This window comes from Arabidopsis thaliana, chromosome 4 (assembly GCF_000001735.4).
Source record: "Arabidopsis thaliana chromosome 4, partial sequence".
NCBI lineage: Eukaryota > Viridiplantae > Streptophyta > Magnoliopsida > Brassicales > Brassicaceae > Arabidopsis > Arabidopsis thaliana.
Window position 1 is genome coordinate 13213614 of NC_003075.7, and position 17640 is coordinate 13231253.

Here is a 17640-nt window from a genome sequence, read left to right on the forward strand (position 1 = left end):
GAAATGGTTGTTTTGGAAGACTTCGTAGATAGGTTTTTTTTTTGGTAGGAACTTCATAGATAGGTTTGATCTCGTCAAAAAGTGTGGGCTAGCTGATAAAATAACATCACATTACAAAAATACATAGCTCATGTTATTTTCTCAAGAGCTCGTGTGCTTTATCTAATCTTGTTTCACCAAATCCAATTTACTGTACAGTTTAGTACGAATTAGTACGAATAATTTACTATAACGAGTAGCCATCTATTGGCTACCACTAAAATCTGTGGGGGCATTCCACAATTAGCAATCAAAAATTGATAACCAATCTTCTACAATTAGTCATCTATTGCAACCAATCACTGGATGGATCAAAATGTATTGATCCGTAGGTGAGCTTATTACATAACACAGAGGTCTAAGTAGTAAGTATATAATAACTGAAACCCAAAGTAGTTTGAGAAATCAATGCCAGATATTTAACTAACCAAACCACAAAATAGAATTAACCTTTGTTTGCAGACTCCTCCTTCTCGTCTCCTTCATCGTTTTCGATCTGAGGTAATGTCTGCAACCAAAGTGAACGAAAAGGGAAATGAATTATCAGAACATCTATCTCCATTCTCCACGGATTTTCAAAACATATTTTTTTGGTTCAGCTAGACATTTCATCGAACACCTTACATACATTTGTAAAGAAAGACAACTTACGAGATCTGGCTTGTATATATTGTGAACGACGGAGGCTCCGGCGAGCAGAGAGGCTACAACTACGACTGTCGACCACGCTAGTGACGGTGTTCCCGTCGGCTTCTTCCCGCCAAATTTATTGTTCATCTTTTTGTCTCTTCGATGCTTTGTTTTTTTGTTCTTCTTTTTGCTTTGGGCAAATCAGGAAATTAGTAACAGTCTTGATTTCATTTATAGTCTATAGAAGTTGATAAATAATTTAATTTACACTTATAAAATTGGGTATGATAAAAAGTACTCCTGCTTCAAAATCGTCCATAATTAATGGTAATCAATCCAATTTCTACTGCATTTGTCATAAATAATCATCTTTATTCTTGATGTAATCAGTGTTCAACCAAAATACTGAACAAACACTGGTTTCATAAGAAGCAGAAAAAATGTAAAAACATTTCATTCGAGCTCAAGAAAGAAACAACCATTTACTCATTTATTATTGTATTTTCTGTTCTTTGTACACACTGCAGATTTTTGAGAAGAAAATGATACAGAGCTTGAGAGAGGTCTAACTATAATCTGTGTATATAGGGTTTATATATATATCTAAGTCCCCTCCTTTTTCCTTTGACAAGGATGAGACTTTCCATCATATATATCTCAAGATTATGGCGTATAAGTCAGAGAACCCATTAGAGCCACCAGAAAACAACAATCACTAGTAGCAAGAGGGAGAATCCCATCGCCTGCAACATCACCAGATTTTCAATTTTTCATCATTCTCTCCAAAAACGTATACAGTAATATGAGATAGAGAAAAAGAGTTATTACAGTGATTGCGGAAGCAGCAAGGCCGGCTCTTTCTCTAGGATCCTTGCGGTAGTAGTTCCCGAAATATAAAAGTGTTGCATAGTACCATAAGAAAGGGAACACAAAACCCAAGAGAAAGCTGCAAAACAAGAAGATAGCTTGTAAATCTAAACTGAATATAGAGAAGCTGCGTTGACTTCAACTCAAAAAAAACTTAATACTCTCTACTCACGAGAACCATCCGATTCCACAACCAAAGCATGGAAGAGGCTTGTCATACACTCCATTTTCCACCTCGTCTACGTCTTTTACAAGCGTATATCTTCCTTTCCCACACACCATAGCATCTATCATACAAAGCCAATGTGTATTAGCTTATGGAAAAGGTGCAAAAATCAAAGTGCAGGAGTTCCACACATGAACAAATCTTTTAAAGAGAAGGCTTGTGGAGAATAGTGGTAGTAGTACCTTTAACTGCAGAGTAATATTTAGCAACTGGTCTCACGAGACCGGCATGCTTATCAGCTACGGATTTAACCAGCTCTGCACTTCCATCACCACGCTCTTTAACAGCTGCAAATAACAGATAAGATTTAATCCAAAGAGGACTCTACTTGGACATCATGAGAAGGTACAGAGTTAACTTAATGTTATCTCATCTCAAGACCATGCCCCCTTGTTCCTAAAACAAAAATTTATGATCTTTGACTGTTGGTGAACAATCACTTCCAGCTAGTCAACAACTTAGTTGTGAGATTTAGATGATCCTCTATTCTAGTAACAAGAACTAACAAAGCACATATCTTTTGAGGACTAATATGAATCGAAAGAGATAAAAAGGGAGGAAGATGATTACTTTCTCCCATACGTTCTTCAGCAGATGATGAAAATGCTAAGCTCTTGCTTATAAGTTTGTGTCGTGACCCACAAGATCTTCAAATTGCCTGCAACAAAACATTAACAATATGAATGAATTTCAGAAAGGAAAACATAGAAAACAGAGACGATTTCAGCTAAAACCGTAGCAGCAATCAAACCAACAAGAAATTGAAATCAGCGTAACAGAAGCATGAAAAAGTCTGAATCAGATTATCTTCTCTATTTGGAAAAAGAACATATATGAGACAATAGGACTTCAAATTCATCGGAAGAATGAAATCCACACGAACCGGAGACTGCTCCGGGAAGTAAAAGGAAACCGATGGAGATGAATAACTTACCAGATTATAATTTCTAGAGCACAAATTCGAGAAGAGATTTGATTTCAAGGGCAGAGGGAATATAAATATCGGATCAAGAAATCTGGAAGCGAGAGAGTCGTCGTGCTTCGTCTTCTTCTTGTGCTGCTTGTTTCAACTTCGTCAGCGTGATAAATGCGTAGAGAGCGGAAGATGCAAGAAAAATGAAAGTCTATTTTTTCTTTTGCCTAAAGCAAGTTTGTCTCTTTTCTAGTACTATTTTGCTTAATTAAATACTTTTAATGTCTTAACAACTATACGAGTATTTAATTCTTCCACTAATCTTTTGTCCTTTTCATGATTTATATTATGTAATCAATAATGATGTTTTTACTCACATAATTTTGTAGTGAAATTAGCTCTAAGAAATTACAATTTTTCTATTTCTTTTTTTTTTTTGGAAAAATGAATGGACTTTTCTTAAACAACACTTTTTCAAAATGAAATAAACATTATTTTGGTATTATATTTTTTATATATATTTTTTTTTGTAATTCAGAAAGCTTCGACACTGTTAGATTTAGACCATTCTAGATACGTTACCAGTTACCACTTACCAGTAGCCACATAACAGTACTAGTTCATATATAGCATAAATAGTTACCAGATTTTGATGTTTTCAAATTAAATATGCGACTAAAACTCTAAAATCATTCAAAGTTATTATTATTTATGAGTTTAGTTTTCTTCTTTTCCTTTCGTACAAGTTAGATATCATGTATAATTAACCAACTGTCCATCATAATCTCATATATTCTGGATCAAATCGTCCGTTTAATATAGTTGAATATGTCTCTATAATTATTTTAAAATGTTACTTGTGTTATTTAAGTAATACAGAATTATGTAATAGATAAAAAATTGTTTGACCAAAAAAAAAAAGAGATTAAAAACAATGTTAACTTTTCGTCCAAGTAGACACCACATACCAAGTTACCAACAACACTTCACATTTGATCATTTTAGTTGATCTCTTCCATCCATGTGGTATTAATCTAAAATATCCAATGATTATGACATCTTATTTTATTTTGGCAACGATCGAGTATTACCATTAATTAAAATCAACATGCTATTAAATAATCCAAATAGGCAAAAACTTCACAATCAAAAGAGAAGAAGACCATTCGTCGAAGAAAATTACTCACAAGAGTATAAAACTATATATATGATCAGCCTATTCTTAATGTGAACATTGAGAAGTGGGGAGGTTAAAATGCAATGATTTTGATCCAAAGTTATTGTTGACAAAGACAATTAAAGAAGGAAAATTCAAAGGAGAGATGAGTCAAGGACAAGTCAACGACCATTTCGTCTTCGTCTTCTTCTTTATACTCATTAGCTACACGACGTCGACGGTTCGTCATTCTTCCTCTAAGCTTTATCTTTCTGATCTCTGACCTTGTGTCTCTGTGCATGTGTGTTTATCTGCTACTGTGTTTTGTCGGTTTGATCTCCAAAAACCAGACATGAACAGAGGAAGCTTATGCCCTAATCCCATCTGTCTCCCTCCTCTTGAGCAATCCATCTCCAAATTCTTGTAACTCTCTTTCTCTTTTTCTCTGTGTGGATTCTTTTTAAATGTCAATATTAGGGCATTATCCATAAATGTTTCTAGTGATTACTCTGTTTTTATTCTTCAGATTTAGATTTATAGTTGGTGATTACTCTGTTTTATTCTGCAAATCAGAGTTCACTGTTCTCTGTTTCTAGGATTTGTTTTCATACCACAAGTGATTCTACAGTCTTTTACTGTGTAATCATTGTTAGGAATTGAAATTGTTTGAATGGAGTTTTCTGACATTGAAAATTGGATTAGAACACAGAGTGGAACGTTTAAAGATGGAGATCTTCGAGTGAACAAAGATGGAATCCAGACCGTGTCTCTGTCCGAACCAGGAGCTGTAAGTTTGTTTATTCATGAGATCTCACTTCCTTTCGTACATTATGTAACTCCATGATTGAATTTGGATGTTTTTGGTTTTTGCAGCCACCTCCTATTGAGCCATTGGACAACCAATTGAGTTTGGCAGATTTAGAAGTGATCAAAGTCATTGGCAAAGGAAGTAGTGGTAATGTCCAGTTGGTCAAACACAAACTCACTCAACAGTTTTTCGCTCTTAAGGTCGTTGATTCAGATTCTTGTTGTTACTTCTTTTTCTAGTGTTTTCTTCTCTCTTGGTTCACAAAGATACATGATATTATTTTCAGGTCATTCAATTGAACACAGAAGAATCAACATGTCGGGCGATTTCTCAGGAGCTGAGAATAAACTTGAGCTCGCAATGTCCATATCTTGTCTCATGTTATCAATCTTTCTACCACAACGGTCTTGTTTCAATCATATTGGAATTCATGGATGGTGGATCCCTTGCAGACTTGTTAAAGAAAGTCGGAAAAGTTCCTGAAAACATGCTATCTGCCATCTGCAAGCGAGTACTCTACGCGAAATCTTTAAACATCTCTACCGGTTTTCTATTTTTATCTTCTCTAATAAAACACATAACTAAGCTCATTCTTCTCTACTAAACGCAGGTTCTTCGAGGTCTTTGTTATATTCATCATGAGAGGCGAATCATTCATCGGGACTTAAAGCCTTCAAACTTGCTAATCAATCATAGAGGTGAAGTCAAGATCACAGACTTTGGTGTCAGCAAGATCTTGACAAGCACAAGTAGTCTTGCTAATTCTTTCGTGGGCACATACCCTTATATGTCTGTGAGTCTCCTCCATTCACCTCTCAACACTCAATATACATACAAACTCAATTTTCAGAGTTACAAGTGGTTTTATACGACTTACTGGTGTTGTTATCATGTTTTGCAGCCAGAGAGAATCAGCGGGAGTTTGTACAGTAACAAGAGCGATATTTGGAGCTTGGGACTGGTTTTGCTCGAATGTGCAACGGGTAAATTCCCGTATACTCCTCCAGAACACAAGAAAGGATGGAGTAGCGTGTACGAGCTTGTGGACGCCATTGTTGAAAACCCGCCTCCTTGTGCACCTTCCAATCTCTTTTCTCCAGAGTTTTGCTCCTTCATCTCGCAATGGTGAGACAGATTTCGACCAGTTGTCATGTCATTTTTGTTGCTATAACGAGTAGGCATTTGAAATGGTGCTTTAACTTGTGTAGTGTACAAAAAGATCCAAGGGACAGAAAATCAGCAAAGGAGCTTCTGGTGCGTTAATCATATAAGACTCTGAGTCTTTCACCTTGTACTGTCTTGGACTACTTTTAACGATCTTTTTTCTGGTTCCATCTTGGTGAATAGGAACACAAGTTCGTAAAGATGTTTGAAGATTCGGATACAAATCTCTCGGCTTACTTCACCGACGCAGGATCTTTGATTCCCCCACTTGCTAACTAGAACCGAGTTTGAACAATCTTTTAACCTCCAAGTTATTATTTCATATCCACTAGAAGAGATTTTATGAAAGATAAATTTACGAGATGTTATGACTTAAGAGACTTGTCTACAAAATTTGATTTAATGTGTGTACTTTTCACATCACTATTATAAACACAACTATCATCAGTTATGTTTCTCTGCTAGTGGTGGATATACTTATATAGTAGTTCATATCATTATACACATTTTGTTTTGTACATAGTTTAAGTATCTTTCTATTTTCGTATGTAAAGTTTTGAAAGTAATTGCATAAACAATAATACTACATCTTAATGTATGTTGTAACCATATTACAATTAGCCCGGGAAGAAAAATACAAGGGGCTTTTTAGAATGTAGTCAAGACAAAAGAGCTTAACACATTAAGCTTCATTATCTCCATATGGTTATAACTTGTTAGTTAAAAAAATAAGCACAAATTAATAATAGTAAATACTTTTTCTTGGAGAGACCCATATTCATTTTAAAAATTAAGAAAAAGGACCCTCTCTGCCTCAGTTCAAGGGTTTGCTCTTGAGTTTCCTCCGAGGCTTCAAATCAACCACCACCACACTTATGTTGTCTTTGCTTCCTCTCTGTATCGCCAGCTTTGACAAATACTCAGCCGCGGACATCGCCGCAGGATCTTTCCCTTCCTTTCTCCGCTCATCCGCGAGCAACGATGCATCCCCAGCCACCGCGTTTTTCTTGTGCCACAAGAGAATCCGCTTCCTTGCCATCTCACACGCTTCTTCATCCGTCATTACATCCCAAACCCCGTCACTCGCCAAAATCAGACAATCATCTTCTTTTACTCTCTTCACAGCCGTCACTTCCGGATCAGGAATGATGGATGGTTTCAAGTATCTATCGCCTGTCACAATGATAAATGTTTGTAAGAAGAAAGGTTTCTTCTATTTCAAGAACCATTGAGAAGCTTTATGGAGAAATATAATGAAAGCTTACCAATGGATCTCGACATGGCGAGAACACCGAAAACACGAGCTCCATTCCACTGAATCACTTTCCCTCCTGCGGCTTCAATCCTCGCAGCTTCATCTTCTCTATCCGGCTACACACATAACACAAGCACACATCAGAAATGGTTTCATAAACCTCTCTAACTCAACATCTTGAAAACTAAAAACCTATCACAAGTTCACAACCAATCCAACTATAGATCTTGAGTCTATATATGCTTACTTTATGGTCAACGGATAATGGAAGTGCAGTTTTGCCGCGGCAAAGAACGGCTCTAGAGTCACCGCAGTTAGCGACGAAGATGTGAGACGGGAAAACAACGGCAACCACCGACGTTGACCCAACCGTCTCCGGCGCAACTGACTCAATCTCCGAGTCAACTCTCAGGAACGAGTTGAAAAGAGCTTTCTTCCACTTCTCCAGCCACGTATCACCATCGCAGAGCATCGGTTTCTCCTTAGCTATCTCCTCCGCCAAAGCCAAATGCATCCTCTCTCTACAATAGTTCGCTACCTACACAACAACAACCAAATCAGATTCTGCAAACTGTAAACAACCCTAATCAAAAGATCCAATCTTTTACCTGAGAACCGCCATGGCCGTCGTAAACACCGAAGAAATGAGCGGCGGATTGAGGATCAAACCGACCATCTAACATCGAACCAGAGGAAGATTGAAGGAATCTTGGTATAGTCGAAACAGCATCTTCCATCTCAGGTCTTCTTCCACAAATCGAAGTAAAACCATACAAAGGCACACTCTTGAATTCAAACAAACTCCTACTCTCTGTTCTGCTGATCATCTTCTTCTCGCTAGTAATATCTGAGCCGTTGATCTCATCTCCGGCGGAGATATCAACGACGACTATATCAGCAGCTGCTGATTCCTTCATGTTTAAATTAGGAGAATTGATCCGAGAAATCAAAACTTTCCTAGATTCAGAACCATGTGACCCAGAAACAGAGCATGATGAAGTCTCCGGTAACGAAACCATTAGATCTCCGTTCTCGGAATCTTGATTTGAGTATTGGTTATTGCAGTAACCTTTACCCAATCTGATCCCGGTGAAATCCATCTGGGTTTCGGAGAATGGCCTGAAAGGACCTGCGATCGCCGGAGATACTTCCTCCATTAACGGTAAAGATTTGATCTTTTTCTCTGGTTGTGATCTATAAGATAGCTCCAATGGAACAAAAATGAAAATTCGAGAGATTTTCACAAGAGAAGGACTTTATTAGAAGAAGCTAGGAAGACAAGAAGAAACACATGACTCCTATGAAAAAGGAAAGCAAAAACAGAGAGACATATACCCAAAAATATTTCCCGGGAAAATCACAAACACAGAAAGAAAGAAATGAATTGAATTTCAATAAGGGTTTCCTGGATTGTGGGTAATTCGTTAGGACCTCTTGAAAAGATTGGTGTAGTAATATCTCTCTCTCTTCAATTAATTTCCAACTATAAAACTATTTCTAGATTCATCTATATACACCTAAAAAAGTTGAAAAGAAGAGTTCTAATGTGCCTTGTTCACAGATAGAAGAGAGAAAGAAGGAGGAAATGGGTAGGCTAATGCAACAATTGCTTCGAATCTACTATTTATGTATGTATACTTATATACATATCACTTTATTTTATTACATTATTAAAGTGATACTTTTTTTGGCTTATTTATTTTTTGTAATAAGGGGAGATGTTTCGTTCTTGAAATTTTAAACTATTTAATTCATAAAAAGACACTTGCTTCAGACTTCCTATATTCAACATTTTTTTTAAAAAAAATGCTTTTATCATTTCTTATTTTTTTAACAAACATAAAGTTTTTTGGTTTTTTTTTTCTTTGGGAGAAATATATTTCTTTTTTGTTTGTCAAACAAAATAAAATATGTTTGCTTTTAACTTTAGTTAGGTCATCAGTTTAATGGATTTTATATTTTCATAAAGATGACTTTCATTAAATGACGTGTCGTAGTCCGAGTTAAATCTTGTATTGTTTTGCAATTATTTTATTTGTCATATAGTTTTCAATCTAAATAAATAGAGTTTGAATTACGAAAACATTATTCGTAATTCCTAATCATTGGACTAAAAAACACCAAACATAATATACCATTTAGATATTCATAGATTTAAATAAAAATTTTAAATTTGTGTCATTTTCAGAATAAGAACAATACTTTGTCCTTTAGATAAGAATTCAATGTTTTATATTCGGGAAAAATGAAAGACCACCGGTAAAATATCTAAATAATTGTTATTTAAGGGGTACGTTTCATTATTCATCTAATTATTTATCTTGAAAACCATTTTTGGTCAAACTCAAAACCAAAACCATTATGAAGTTATCGTCTCATTTATTTATGTGACCAAAAATAATAACTGAATCTTAGTTGTTAGAAAAATTGGTCTTTGTAGTTTCATACAAAAAATCAAGAAAAGAGATTTGTCGTGCAATTATAAAAATACGTTACAATTATATAAAGCTTTTTCAAATTCCAGTATATAATTTTCTTCTCAATTTATCCTTAAGGGAAATGAAGAGTTGGTCATGGAAGTCCATTAAATTCGACCAAATTTTTAGTTTTTTTTATTGACCAGAAAAGACAGTACAAAACATAAAATTATTGTTGTCGCAGTATATATATAAAATAAAAAGATGATTCCGAAGGTATTTTGATGGATAGACTCATGGACATAATTATGCAACGACCCAAAGAACATGAAAGAATCCGTCCAATTTTTTAAAATAAAATAAAAATGTGAATAGGTCCCACGTTTAGCAGAAAACAAAAACCGGTGGATGGTCGACACGTAGACGAAGAAAATGGGAAGGAGAGAGGGTGACGTGTACGGTTTAAGATGTGTTAGTTGGGTGGCGGGAGAGATTTGATCGAAAGAAAAAAAGGTTCATTGCACTGACAAAGACAGGTCCCCCTTTTATATTATTTTTCTTTCGTCCCATTAAATTCCGTAAATATCTTGTCTTTAAACTCTCTTTTTTCCTCTCCTCATTATTATTCTATTTTCTCTAATATCTCAATAAATATTTATTCGTCAACAGATAGATAAAAAAGAAGTATTTATTCATGTTCCATATGTTTGATGCCACTTGTGCGGTTTTCTTTGGACAATGTGTAATGATATGTTATTCATATGGGAGATGTGTGAAAGTGGGCTTTGGATGATGGGCAAGAGACAAAATACCCAAGACACCTCAAATACAATGTACCAATCATCTACCGTTTTTTTTTTACAAATTATTACAAAAGTAGAAAAAACATTGATTTTTTATTGAAAGCTATTTCTTTTAGATAAACTGAGAAGAAAGCCGAGACAAATATGAACACTAGTAATTTATTTTGTTTAATGTGTGATTAATTGAATTTGTTAGCTTTCCTTGCGATTGCGGGCAAAGTGGATAAGAGAAGTAGAAGTAGGTTTGTTCTAACTCGTAATAAAGTCACAGAACTAATTCTAAAGAACGGTACATATATCATCATTCATAAGTACTTGATGTCTCCCATTTTCGGTGAAACACTTTACTTGACCAGTCTTTTTAATATGCAACAAATCTTGTATATATTCAACATAAAAAAAATGCACCATCATTGGAATTGTTGACCCAACAAAAAAACCCTATAGGCATTAAAAGGCTCTTAGAGGGCCAATTTTGTTATCGGGCCTTCACTTGGCCAGTAGAAATTACAAGCATGCAAACAACAGTTCGAGACTTCGAGGAAGATTCCTATCTCTCTCTACTCGTTTCTTGAACCAAGTCATACAAGCAAGCAAGACAGCTTTATTAAAGTTGACTTTACTTTAATCTTTATGAGTCAACACCTCATCTTTATTAGTTAGTTAGCTCAGACAAGTAAAAGAAAGAGCGAGAAATCATCGAAATGGATTTCATCTCATCTCTTATCGTTGGCTGTGCTCAGGTGTTGTGTGAATCTATGAATATGGCGGAGAGAAGAGGACATAAGACTGATCTTAGACAAGCCATCACTGATCTTGAAACAGCCATCGGTGACTTGAAGGCCATACGTGATGACCTGACTTTACGGATCCAACAAGACGGTCTAGAGGGACGAAGCTGCTCAAATCGTGCCAGAGAGTGGCTTAGTGCGGTGCAAGTAACGGAGACTAAAACAGCCCTACTTTTAGTGAGGTTTAGGCGTCGGGAACAGAGGACGCGAATGAGGAGGAGATACCTCAGTTGTTTCGGTTGTGCCGACTACAAACTGTGCAAGAAGGTTTCTGCCATATTGAAGAGCATTGGTGAGCTGAGAGAACGCTCTGAAGCTATCAAAACAGATGGCGGGTCAATTCAAGTAACTTGTAGAGAGATACCCATCAAGTCCGTTGTCGGAAATACCACGATGATGGAACAGGTTTTGGAATTTCTCAGTGAAGAAGAAGAAAGAGGAATCATTGGTGTTTATGGACCTGGTGGGGTTGGGAAGACAACGTTAATGCAGAGCATTAACAACGAGCTGATCACAAAAGGACATCAGTATGATGTACTGATTTGGGTTCAAATGTCCAGAGAATTCGGCGAGTGTACAATTCAGCAAGCCGTTGGAGCACGGTTGGGTTTATCTTGGGACGAGAAGGAGACCGGCGAAAACAGAGCTTTGAAGATATACAGAGCTTTGAGACAGAAACGTTTCTTGTTGTTGCTAGATGATGTCTGGGAAGAGATAGACTTGGAGAAAACTGGAGTTCCTCGACCTGACAGGGAAAACAAATGCAAGGTGATGTTCACGACACGGTCTATAGCATTATGCAACAATATGGGTGCGGAATACAAGTTGAGAGTGGAGTTTCTGGAGAAGAAACACGCGTGGGAGCTGTTCTGTAGTAAGGTATGGAGAAAAGATCTTTTAGAGTCATCATCAATTCGCCGGCTCGCGGAGATTATAGTGAGTAAATGTGGAGGATTGCCACTAGCGTTGATCACTTTAGGAGGAGCCATGGCTCATAGAGAGACAGAAGAAGAGTGGATCCATGCTAGTGAAGTTCTGACTAGATTTCCAGCAGAGATGAAGGGTATGAACTATGTATTTGCCCTTTTGAAATTCAGCTACGACAACCTCGAGAGTGATCTGCTTCGGTCTTGTTTCTTGTACTGCGCTTTATTCCCAGAAGAACATTCTATAGAGATCGAGCAGCTTGTTGAGTACTGGGTCGGCGAAGGGTTTCTCACCAGCTCCCATGGCGTTAACACCATTTACAAGGGATATTTTCTCATTGGGGATCTGAAAGCGGCATGTTTGTTGGAAACCGGAGATGAGAAAACACAGGTGAAGATGCATAATGTGGTCAGAAGCTTTGCATTGTGGATGGCATCTGAACAGGGGACTTATAAGGAGCTGATCCTAGTTGAGCCTAGCATGGGACATACTGAAGCTCCTAAAGCAGAAAACTGGCGACAAGCGTTGGTGATCTCATTGTTAGATAACAGAATCCAGACCTTGCCTGAAAAACTCATATGCCCGAAACTGACAACACTGATGCTCCAACAGAACAGCTCTTTGAAGAAGATTCCAACAGGGTTTTTCATGCATATGCCTGTTCTCAGAGTCTTGGACTTGTCGTTCACAAGTATCACTGAGATTCCGTTGTCTATCAAGTATTTGGTGGAGTTGTATCATCTGTCTATGTCAGGAACAAAGATAAGTGTATTGCCACAGGAGCTTGGGAATCTTAGAAAACTGAAGCATCTGGACCTACAAAGAACTCAGTTTCTTCAGACGATCCCACGAGATGCCATATGTTGGCTGAGCAAGCTCGAGGTTCTGAACTTGTACTACAGTTACGCCGGTTGGGAACTGCAGAGCTTTGGAGAAGATGAAGCAGAAGAACTCGGATTCGCTGACTTGGAATACTTGGAAAACCTAACCACACTCGGTATCACTGTTCTCTCATTGGAGACCCTAAAAACTCTCTTCGAGTTCGGTGCTTTGCATAAACATATACAGCATCTCCACGTTGAAGAGTGCAATGAACTCCTCTACTTCAATCTCCCATCACTCACTAACCATGGCAGGAACCTGAGAAGACTTAGCATTAAAAGTTGCCATGACTTGGAGTACCTGGTCACACCCGCAGATTTTGAAAATGATTGGCTTCCGAGTCTAGAGGTTCTGACGTTACACAGCCTTCACAACTTAACCAGAGTGTGGGGAAATTCTGTAAGCCAAGATTGTCTGCGGAATATCCGTTGCATAAACATTTCACACTGCAACAAGCTGAAGAATGTCTCATGGGTTCAGAAACTCCCAAAGCTAGAGGTGATTGAACTGTTCGACTGCAGAGAGATAGAGGAATTGATAAGCGAACACGAGAGTCCATCCGTCGAAGATCCAACATTGTTCCCAAGCCTGAAGACCTTGAGAACTAGGGATCTGCCAGAACTAAACAGCATCCTCCCATCTCGATTTTCATTCCAAAAAGTTGAAACATTAGTCATCACAAATTGCCCCAGAGTTAAGAAACTGCCGTTTCAGGAGAGGAGGACCCAGATGAACTTGCCAACAGTTTATTGTGAGGAGAAATGGTGGAAAGCACTGGAAAAAGATCAACCAAACGAAGAGCTTTGTTATTTACCGCGCTTTGTTCCAAATTGATATAAGAGCTAAGAGCACTCTGTACAAATATGTCCATTCATAAGTAGCAGGAAGCCAGGAAGGTTGTTCCAGTGAAGTCATCAACTTTCCACTAGACCACAAAACTAGAGATTATGTAATCATAAAAACCAAACTATCCGCGATCAAATAGATCTCACGACTATGAGGACGAAGACTCACCGAGTATCGTCGATATAGAAACTCCAAGCTCCAGTTCCGATCAGTGAAGACGAACAAGTTTATCAGATCTCTGCAACAATTCTGGGAATCGTCACCTCAGATTAGACCTCCAGTAAGAAGTGAGAAAGCATGGACGACGACTGTGAAGAATTGAGCTAATGAGCTGAACCGGATCCGGTGAAATTGCAGAACCGGATCGGAGAAGAAGAATTTTGCATTTGTGCATCTTTATTTTTAATTGTTACGTTTGAGCCCCAATAATCATAGATATTGTAGTGAAGACCAAATTTCATGGTGGATCAATCAAATTGTATTTTCAAATTTTCGTAGTGTAATAACGGAAAAAGGAATAAAAAGGTCACTGAGTAAAATTAATGTATCAGTGGGGATGGTGTTCGTCCGAGACTTGAAGATTATCGATGCCTTTAACTACTGATTCGTAGTGTCTTCTTGTGGATTTCCCAGCCTCCCCAGGAGAGTTTCTCGGGATCACGCCGCGGCTGACGTCACCTGTACGGCTTCTCTGCAACAACTCCTCGCTGCCTGGAAAATTGTCCCGGCTGCCACTTACTGCAGTTACTCTCCTCGATGATCCTGCTGATTGTGCAAACAACGAGGAGCTCGGGATCTGCATCCAAAAGAAATTGAACAAAGTTTTGATACTTTTAGCCACTAAATCACATATGACCCAAACTCATGTTTGCAGGTGAGAGAGATAGCAAATGCAGAGAGATTCATACCATGGAGTCTCTAGCACTTGAGGATGTCGGTTGGTTCGAAATATTCCCTGAGTTATCAAGAGCCCCTGAAACTCTCCGTCGAGATGATTCCATATGTGGTCGCCCTTCTTCCTCCCCTTGGATTCAACAATGAACAACAAACAATGTGAATAATAACTTCTTTGCAGAGAAATAAGAATTACGTTGTAAGTGATCAGGGAAATTTACCTGTGTATCTATCGATGTTGGAAATGCCCGGAGGCAATGCGGCACTAGTTCCCACAGCAGGATTCTGAAGCAGGAGAGACTCCATCAGAAAATGTCAAACCAAAAAAGATAGTTTAACCAAGAACTCAAGTTTTACTTACGAGGGCACGAGATGGGGGAGCGGTTAGTTGTGATTGTTGATATTTCAAGATTGTCCAGTCAAACACGTAATCAAACTGAAACCCTGCAACAGGGAAATGAAATCTTGTTAGAAAATATATTAGGCTTAAAAATTGAGAGGGAAGGAAATATCAAACCTTCACGGATAAAGAGATCTCGAAATATTCTTTTCAGATAAGCGTAATCTGGTTTATCATCAAACCGAAGCGACCGACAGTAGTGGAAATAGGATGCAAATTCGGATGGGTAACCACGACATAAAGCCTGCAGGTGTAAGGCGATCATATACGAATCAGAATGAGGGAAACAAAAATCTGAGTAAAAATGTAGCATACTTGTGAAATGAACTTACCTCAATGGATGTAGAAACTTTCTTTTCACTAATCCTTTCATACTTTTGCTTTTTGGTTCCAGCTTTCAGTCCTTGCCATGGAAGACTAAAACAGAGATATTCCACACATCAATCAAACTGAAGAAGTTAGGGAAATAAAGTGAAGAGAGTGTGAGGCATGTAGCATAAACTCACCTTCCTTTGAGGAAATACATAAGGATGTAACCAAGAGACTCAAGATCATCCCTTCGACTTTGTTCTTCAGGTTCGCAATGCCAGAAAACAAATAACAGCTGATGAGTATCAAACCTTATAACTCAAACACATAAGGAGAGTGACTGGAACAAATTAACATGAAGCAGGTCTTGTCGAGCTTACCAATTCCCAAGTGAGTGTTCATACTAGCATATCTCGCAGTTCCTGTCAGGTTTTTATTTTCCCTGCAAATGAGAATCATGGGAAAAATTAGCGTTTCCAGTCATCACATAACAACGGAATCATGCTCAAGGGAAGAACATTCAAGAGCTGATACAATGATCGCCTCACCTGTAGGGAATGTGCTGATGTGTTGTACTATCCCTATACTTCTTAGCAAGACCAAAGTCAATGATGTATACCTTAGAGAAGGATTAAACTTGGTCAATACAATGATGTCTCCAAAAGTAAAATAAGACCAAAAGGATATAGTTAAGACAATAAGATGATAAACCTGGTTCGCACGCCTTCCAAGGCCCATGAGGAAGTTGTCTGGCTTAAGATCTCGGTGAAGGAAAGACTTTGAATGAAAAAACTCAACACGGTTGATCTTATCACAAAAACCAAAGGAAGAAAGAAGTCAATATTTCCTGAAACATAGAGGAGCAAATGAAAGAAAGGCGTCACATGAAGAAGTATACCATTTGATCAGCAAGCATGAGGACAGACTTCAATGAAAGTTTCCTGCTACAAAAATTGAAGAGATCTTCAAGACTTGGTCCGAGTAGATCCATCACCAAAACATTATAGTCCCCTTCAACACCAAACCATTTGACATTTGGAACACCAGCTACCAAAGTTAAGGCAAAAGAAAGGTCATAAGTAACACAAACTTTACATTATCAGAAATCAATATCTCATTCAGAAGATAAGAATCATTACTTCCCCCTTGTAGAATCCTGTATAACTTCGATTCATAGAGCAGCTGTGGATGTTTTGTCTTCACATTTTCCTGGGAAAACAAAAACAAAGAGAATCAAAATCTCAGCTTTTCAACATACTGAACTTGATCAAACTAAACATATTGTGATAATGTTACTTATAAATCCATAAACTTTTTGATCATCAAATTATTAAAATGGGATGACTGAAGAACTCACAAGCTTAATAGCCAGTTCTTCATTCGTATGAATATTAGTACCTGGAAAATCACAGGTTAACAACAATGTTAGAGATAATGTGACGAATTCGATAATCCATAAAATTAAAAACTAGAAAGTGAGAGAGAGACGAACCGAGATAGATCTCTCCAAACGAACCACTACCGATCTTTCGGCCGAGACGAAACTTGTTCCCCACACGAGGTTCCATAAATAACCACGAAACCCCTTGTACAATCTTAACAACCCAGACGCAGATTCAAATAGAGCGAAAGGGACCCCAAAAACAATCCTGACTAGAATCAGCCGCACCAGCAATCCAGAAAAACAACCCAGAGATCACGAACAATGAGATTACGGATTTTTCGCCGACTAAATCAAAACCCAGTAATCATCTTCTTCGTGCTCTCGATCTGGTGAAAAAACTCCATATGAACAGAATGTCGTTTTCTGGGATGCTTCTCTCTCTCTCTCTCCTCTCAAGAATTGAATACGAAGATAAAAAAAAAAAAAAAAAAAAAGAGCTTCGATGGACAGAAAACGATGAGGATGTCTTTCTCAAAGTTTGCGTCTTTTTTTTTTTCCTCTTTCCTTGCAGTTGCGGGTAATGTAAAAAAATTATTTACCTCTGAATGATTCCGGTTTTGTTGCTGTGTGCTATGTTCGGTTTGGTTTCTATGCTTCGGTTCAACCAAACAATCTAATGATTATGGCAAGCAGAATAGTAAAATAGAAAAAATGTGTAAAACATCTATAGAACACATATGTATATACATGCTGAGCATCTTTAAATCCACAAAAATACTACTATTTGAGCCGAATCTACCAACTAAACTAAACCTGGTTTTAAAATTATCCGGTTTATTTGAGAGTTTCAACAACAAGCGCGCTTAGACCATCATTATTCATAGTTTATAAGGTTAGTTCTTAGATAAAGTAGGTCTTAAATTTAATGT

The 17640-nt window shown here is 37.6% G+C and overlaps 6 protein-coding genes and 1 long non-coding RNA gene across 12 annotated transcripts; 2 read left to right on the forward strand and 5 right to left on the reverse strand.

Moving 5' to 3' along the window:
• Positions 1-155: 155 nt before the first annotated feature.
• On the reverse strand, positions 156-896 carry AT4G26055 (uncharacterized protein). Its single transcript, NM_001125587.2, has 2 exons — positions 691-896; positions 156-547 (listed from the first exon to the last, which is right to left on the reverse strand). The coding sequence occupies exons 1-2, from the start codon at positions 814-816 to the stop codon at positions 485-487; spliced, it is 189 nt and encodes a 62-aa protein (NP_001119059.1). The 5' UTR covers positions 817-896; the 3' UTR covers positions 156-484.
• A 211-nt stretch (positions 897-1107) lies between these two features.
• Positions 1108-2973, reverse strand: AT4G26060 (Ribosomal protein L18ae family). The gene is made up of 6 exons (NM_118739.3): positions 2697-2973; positions 2333-2420; positions 1945-2049; positions 1709-1823; positions 1498-1615; positions 1108-1412 (listed from the first exon to the last, which is right to left on the reverse strand). Exons 2-6 carry the CDS (start codon positions 2340-2342, stop codon positions 1359-1361), a joined length of 402 nt encoding a protein of 133 aa, NP_194336.1. The 5' UTR covers positions 2343-2420; positions 2697-2973; the 3' UTR covers positions 1108-1358.
• Positions 2974-3861: 888 nt separating this feature from the next.
• On the forward strand, positions 3862-6323 carry MEK1 (MAP kinase/ ERK kinase 1). 5 transcript variants are annotated; one of them, NM_202890.2, is made up of 9 exons: positions 3862-4072; positions 4182-4254; positions 4534-4618; positions 4705-4839; positions 4926-5150; positions 5250-5432; positions 5541-5764; positions 5848-5893; positions 5987-6323. In NM_202890.2, exons 2-9 carry the CDS (start codon positions 4184-4186, stop codon positions 6080-6082), a joined length of 1065 nt encoding a protein of 354 aa, NP_974619.1. In that variant the 5' UTR covers positions 3862-4072; positions 4182-4183; the 3' UTR covers positions 6083-6323. The 5 variants fall into 5 exon arrangements, with proteins under 5 accessions (NP_974619.1, NP_194337.1, NP_849446.1 ...); NM_118740.3 differs by having other exon boundaries at positions 3862-4254; NM_001341774.1 differs by lacking the exon at positions 4182-4254 and having other exon boundaries at positions 3955-4072; positions 4541-4618; positions 5987-6320.
• ABI1 (Protein phosphatase 2C family protein) lies at positions 6302-8763 on the reverse strand. Its single transcript, NM_118741.3, has 4 exons — positions 7667-8763; positions 7306-7596; positions 7069-7174; positions 6302-6976 (listed from the first exon to the last, which is right to left on the reverse strand). Exons 1-4 carry the CDS (start codon positions 8213-8215, stop codon positions 6618-6620), a joined length of 1305 nt encoding a protein of 434 aa, NP_194338.1. The 5' UTR covers positions 8216-8763; the 3' UTR covers positions 6302-6617.
• Positions 8764-10590: 1827 nt separating this feature from the next.
• Positions 10591-14009, reverse strand: AT4G26095. Of its 2 annotated transcripts, NR_142354.1 has the most exons (2): positions 13893-14009; positions 10725-13652 (listed from the first exon to the last, which is right to left on the reverse strand). It is a non-coding gene; the product is annotated as an other RNA (long non-coding RNA). The 2 variants fall into 2 exon arrangements; NR_142353.1 differs by having other exon boundaries at positions 10591-14009.
• RPS2 (NB-ARC domain-containing disease resistance protein) lies at positions 10725-14259 on the forward strand. Its single transcript, NM_118742.2, has one exon. The coding sequence runs from the start codon at positions 10983-10985 to the stop codon at positions 13710-13712; it is 2730 nt and encodes a 909-aa protein (NP_194339.1). The 5' UTR covers positions 10725-10982; the 3' UTR covers positions 13713-14259.
• CK1 (casein kinase 1) lies at positions 13837-17184 on the reverse strand. The gene is made up of 14 exons (NM_118743.3): positions 16820-17184; positions 16685-16725; positions 16467-16536; positions 16226-16374; positions 16039-16134; positions 15876-15946; positions 15708-15769; positions 15525-15588; positions 15351-15435; positions 15136-15262; positions 14980-15062; positions 14840-14903; positions 14633-14748; positions 13837-14520 (listed from the first exon to the last, which is right to left on the reverse strand). Exons 1-14 carry the CDS (start codon positions 16893-16895, stop codon positions 14272-14274), a joined length of 1353 nt encoding a protein of 450 aa, NP_194340.1. The 5' UTR covers positions 16896-17184; the 3' UTR covers positions 13837-14271.
• Positions 17185-17640: the final 456 nt, after the last annotated feature.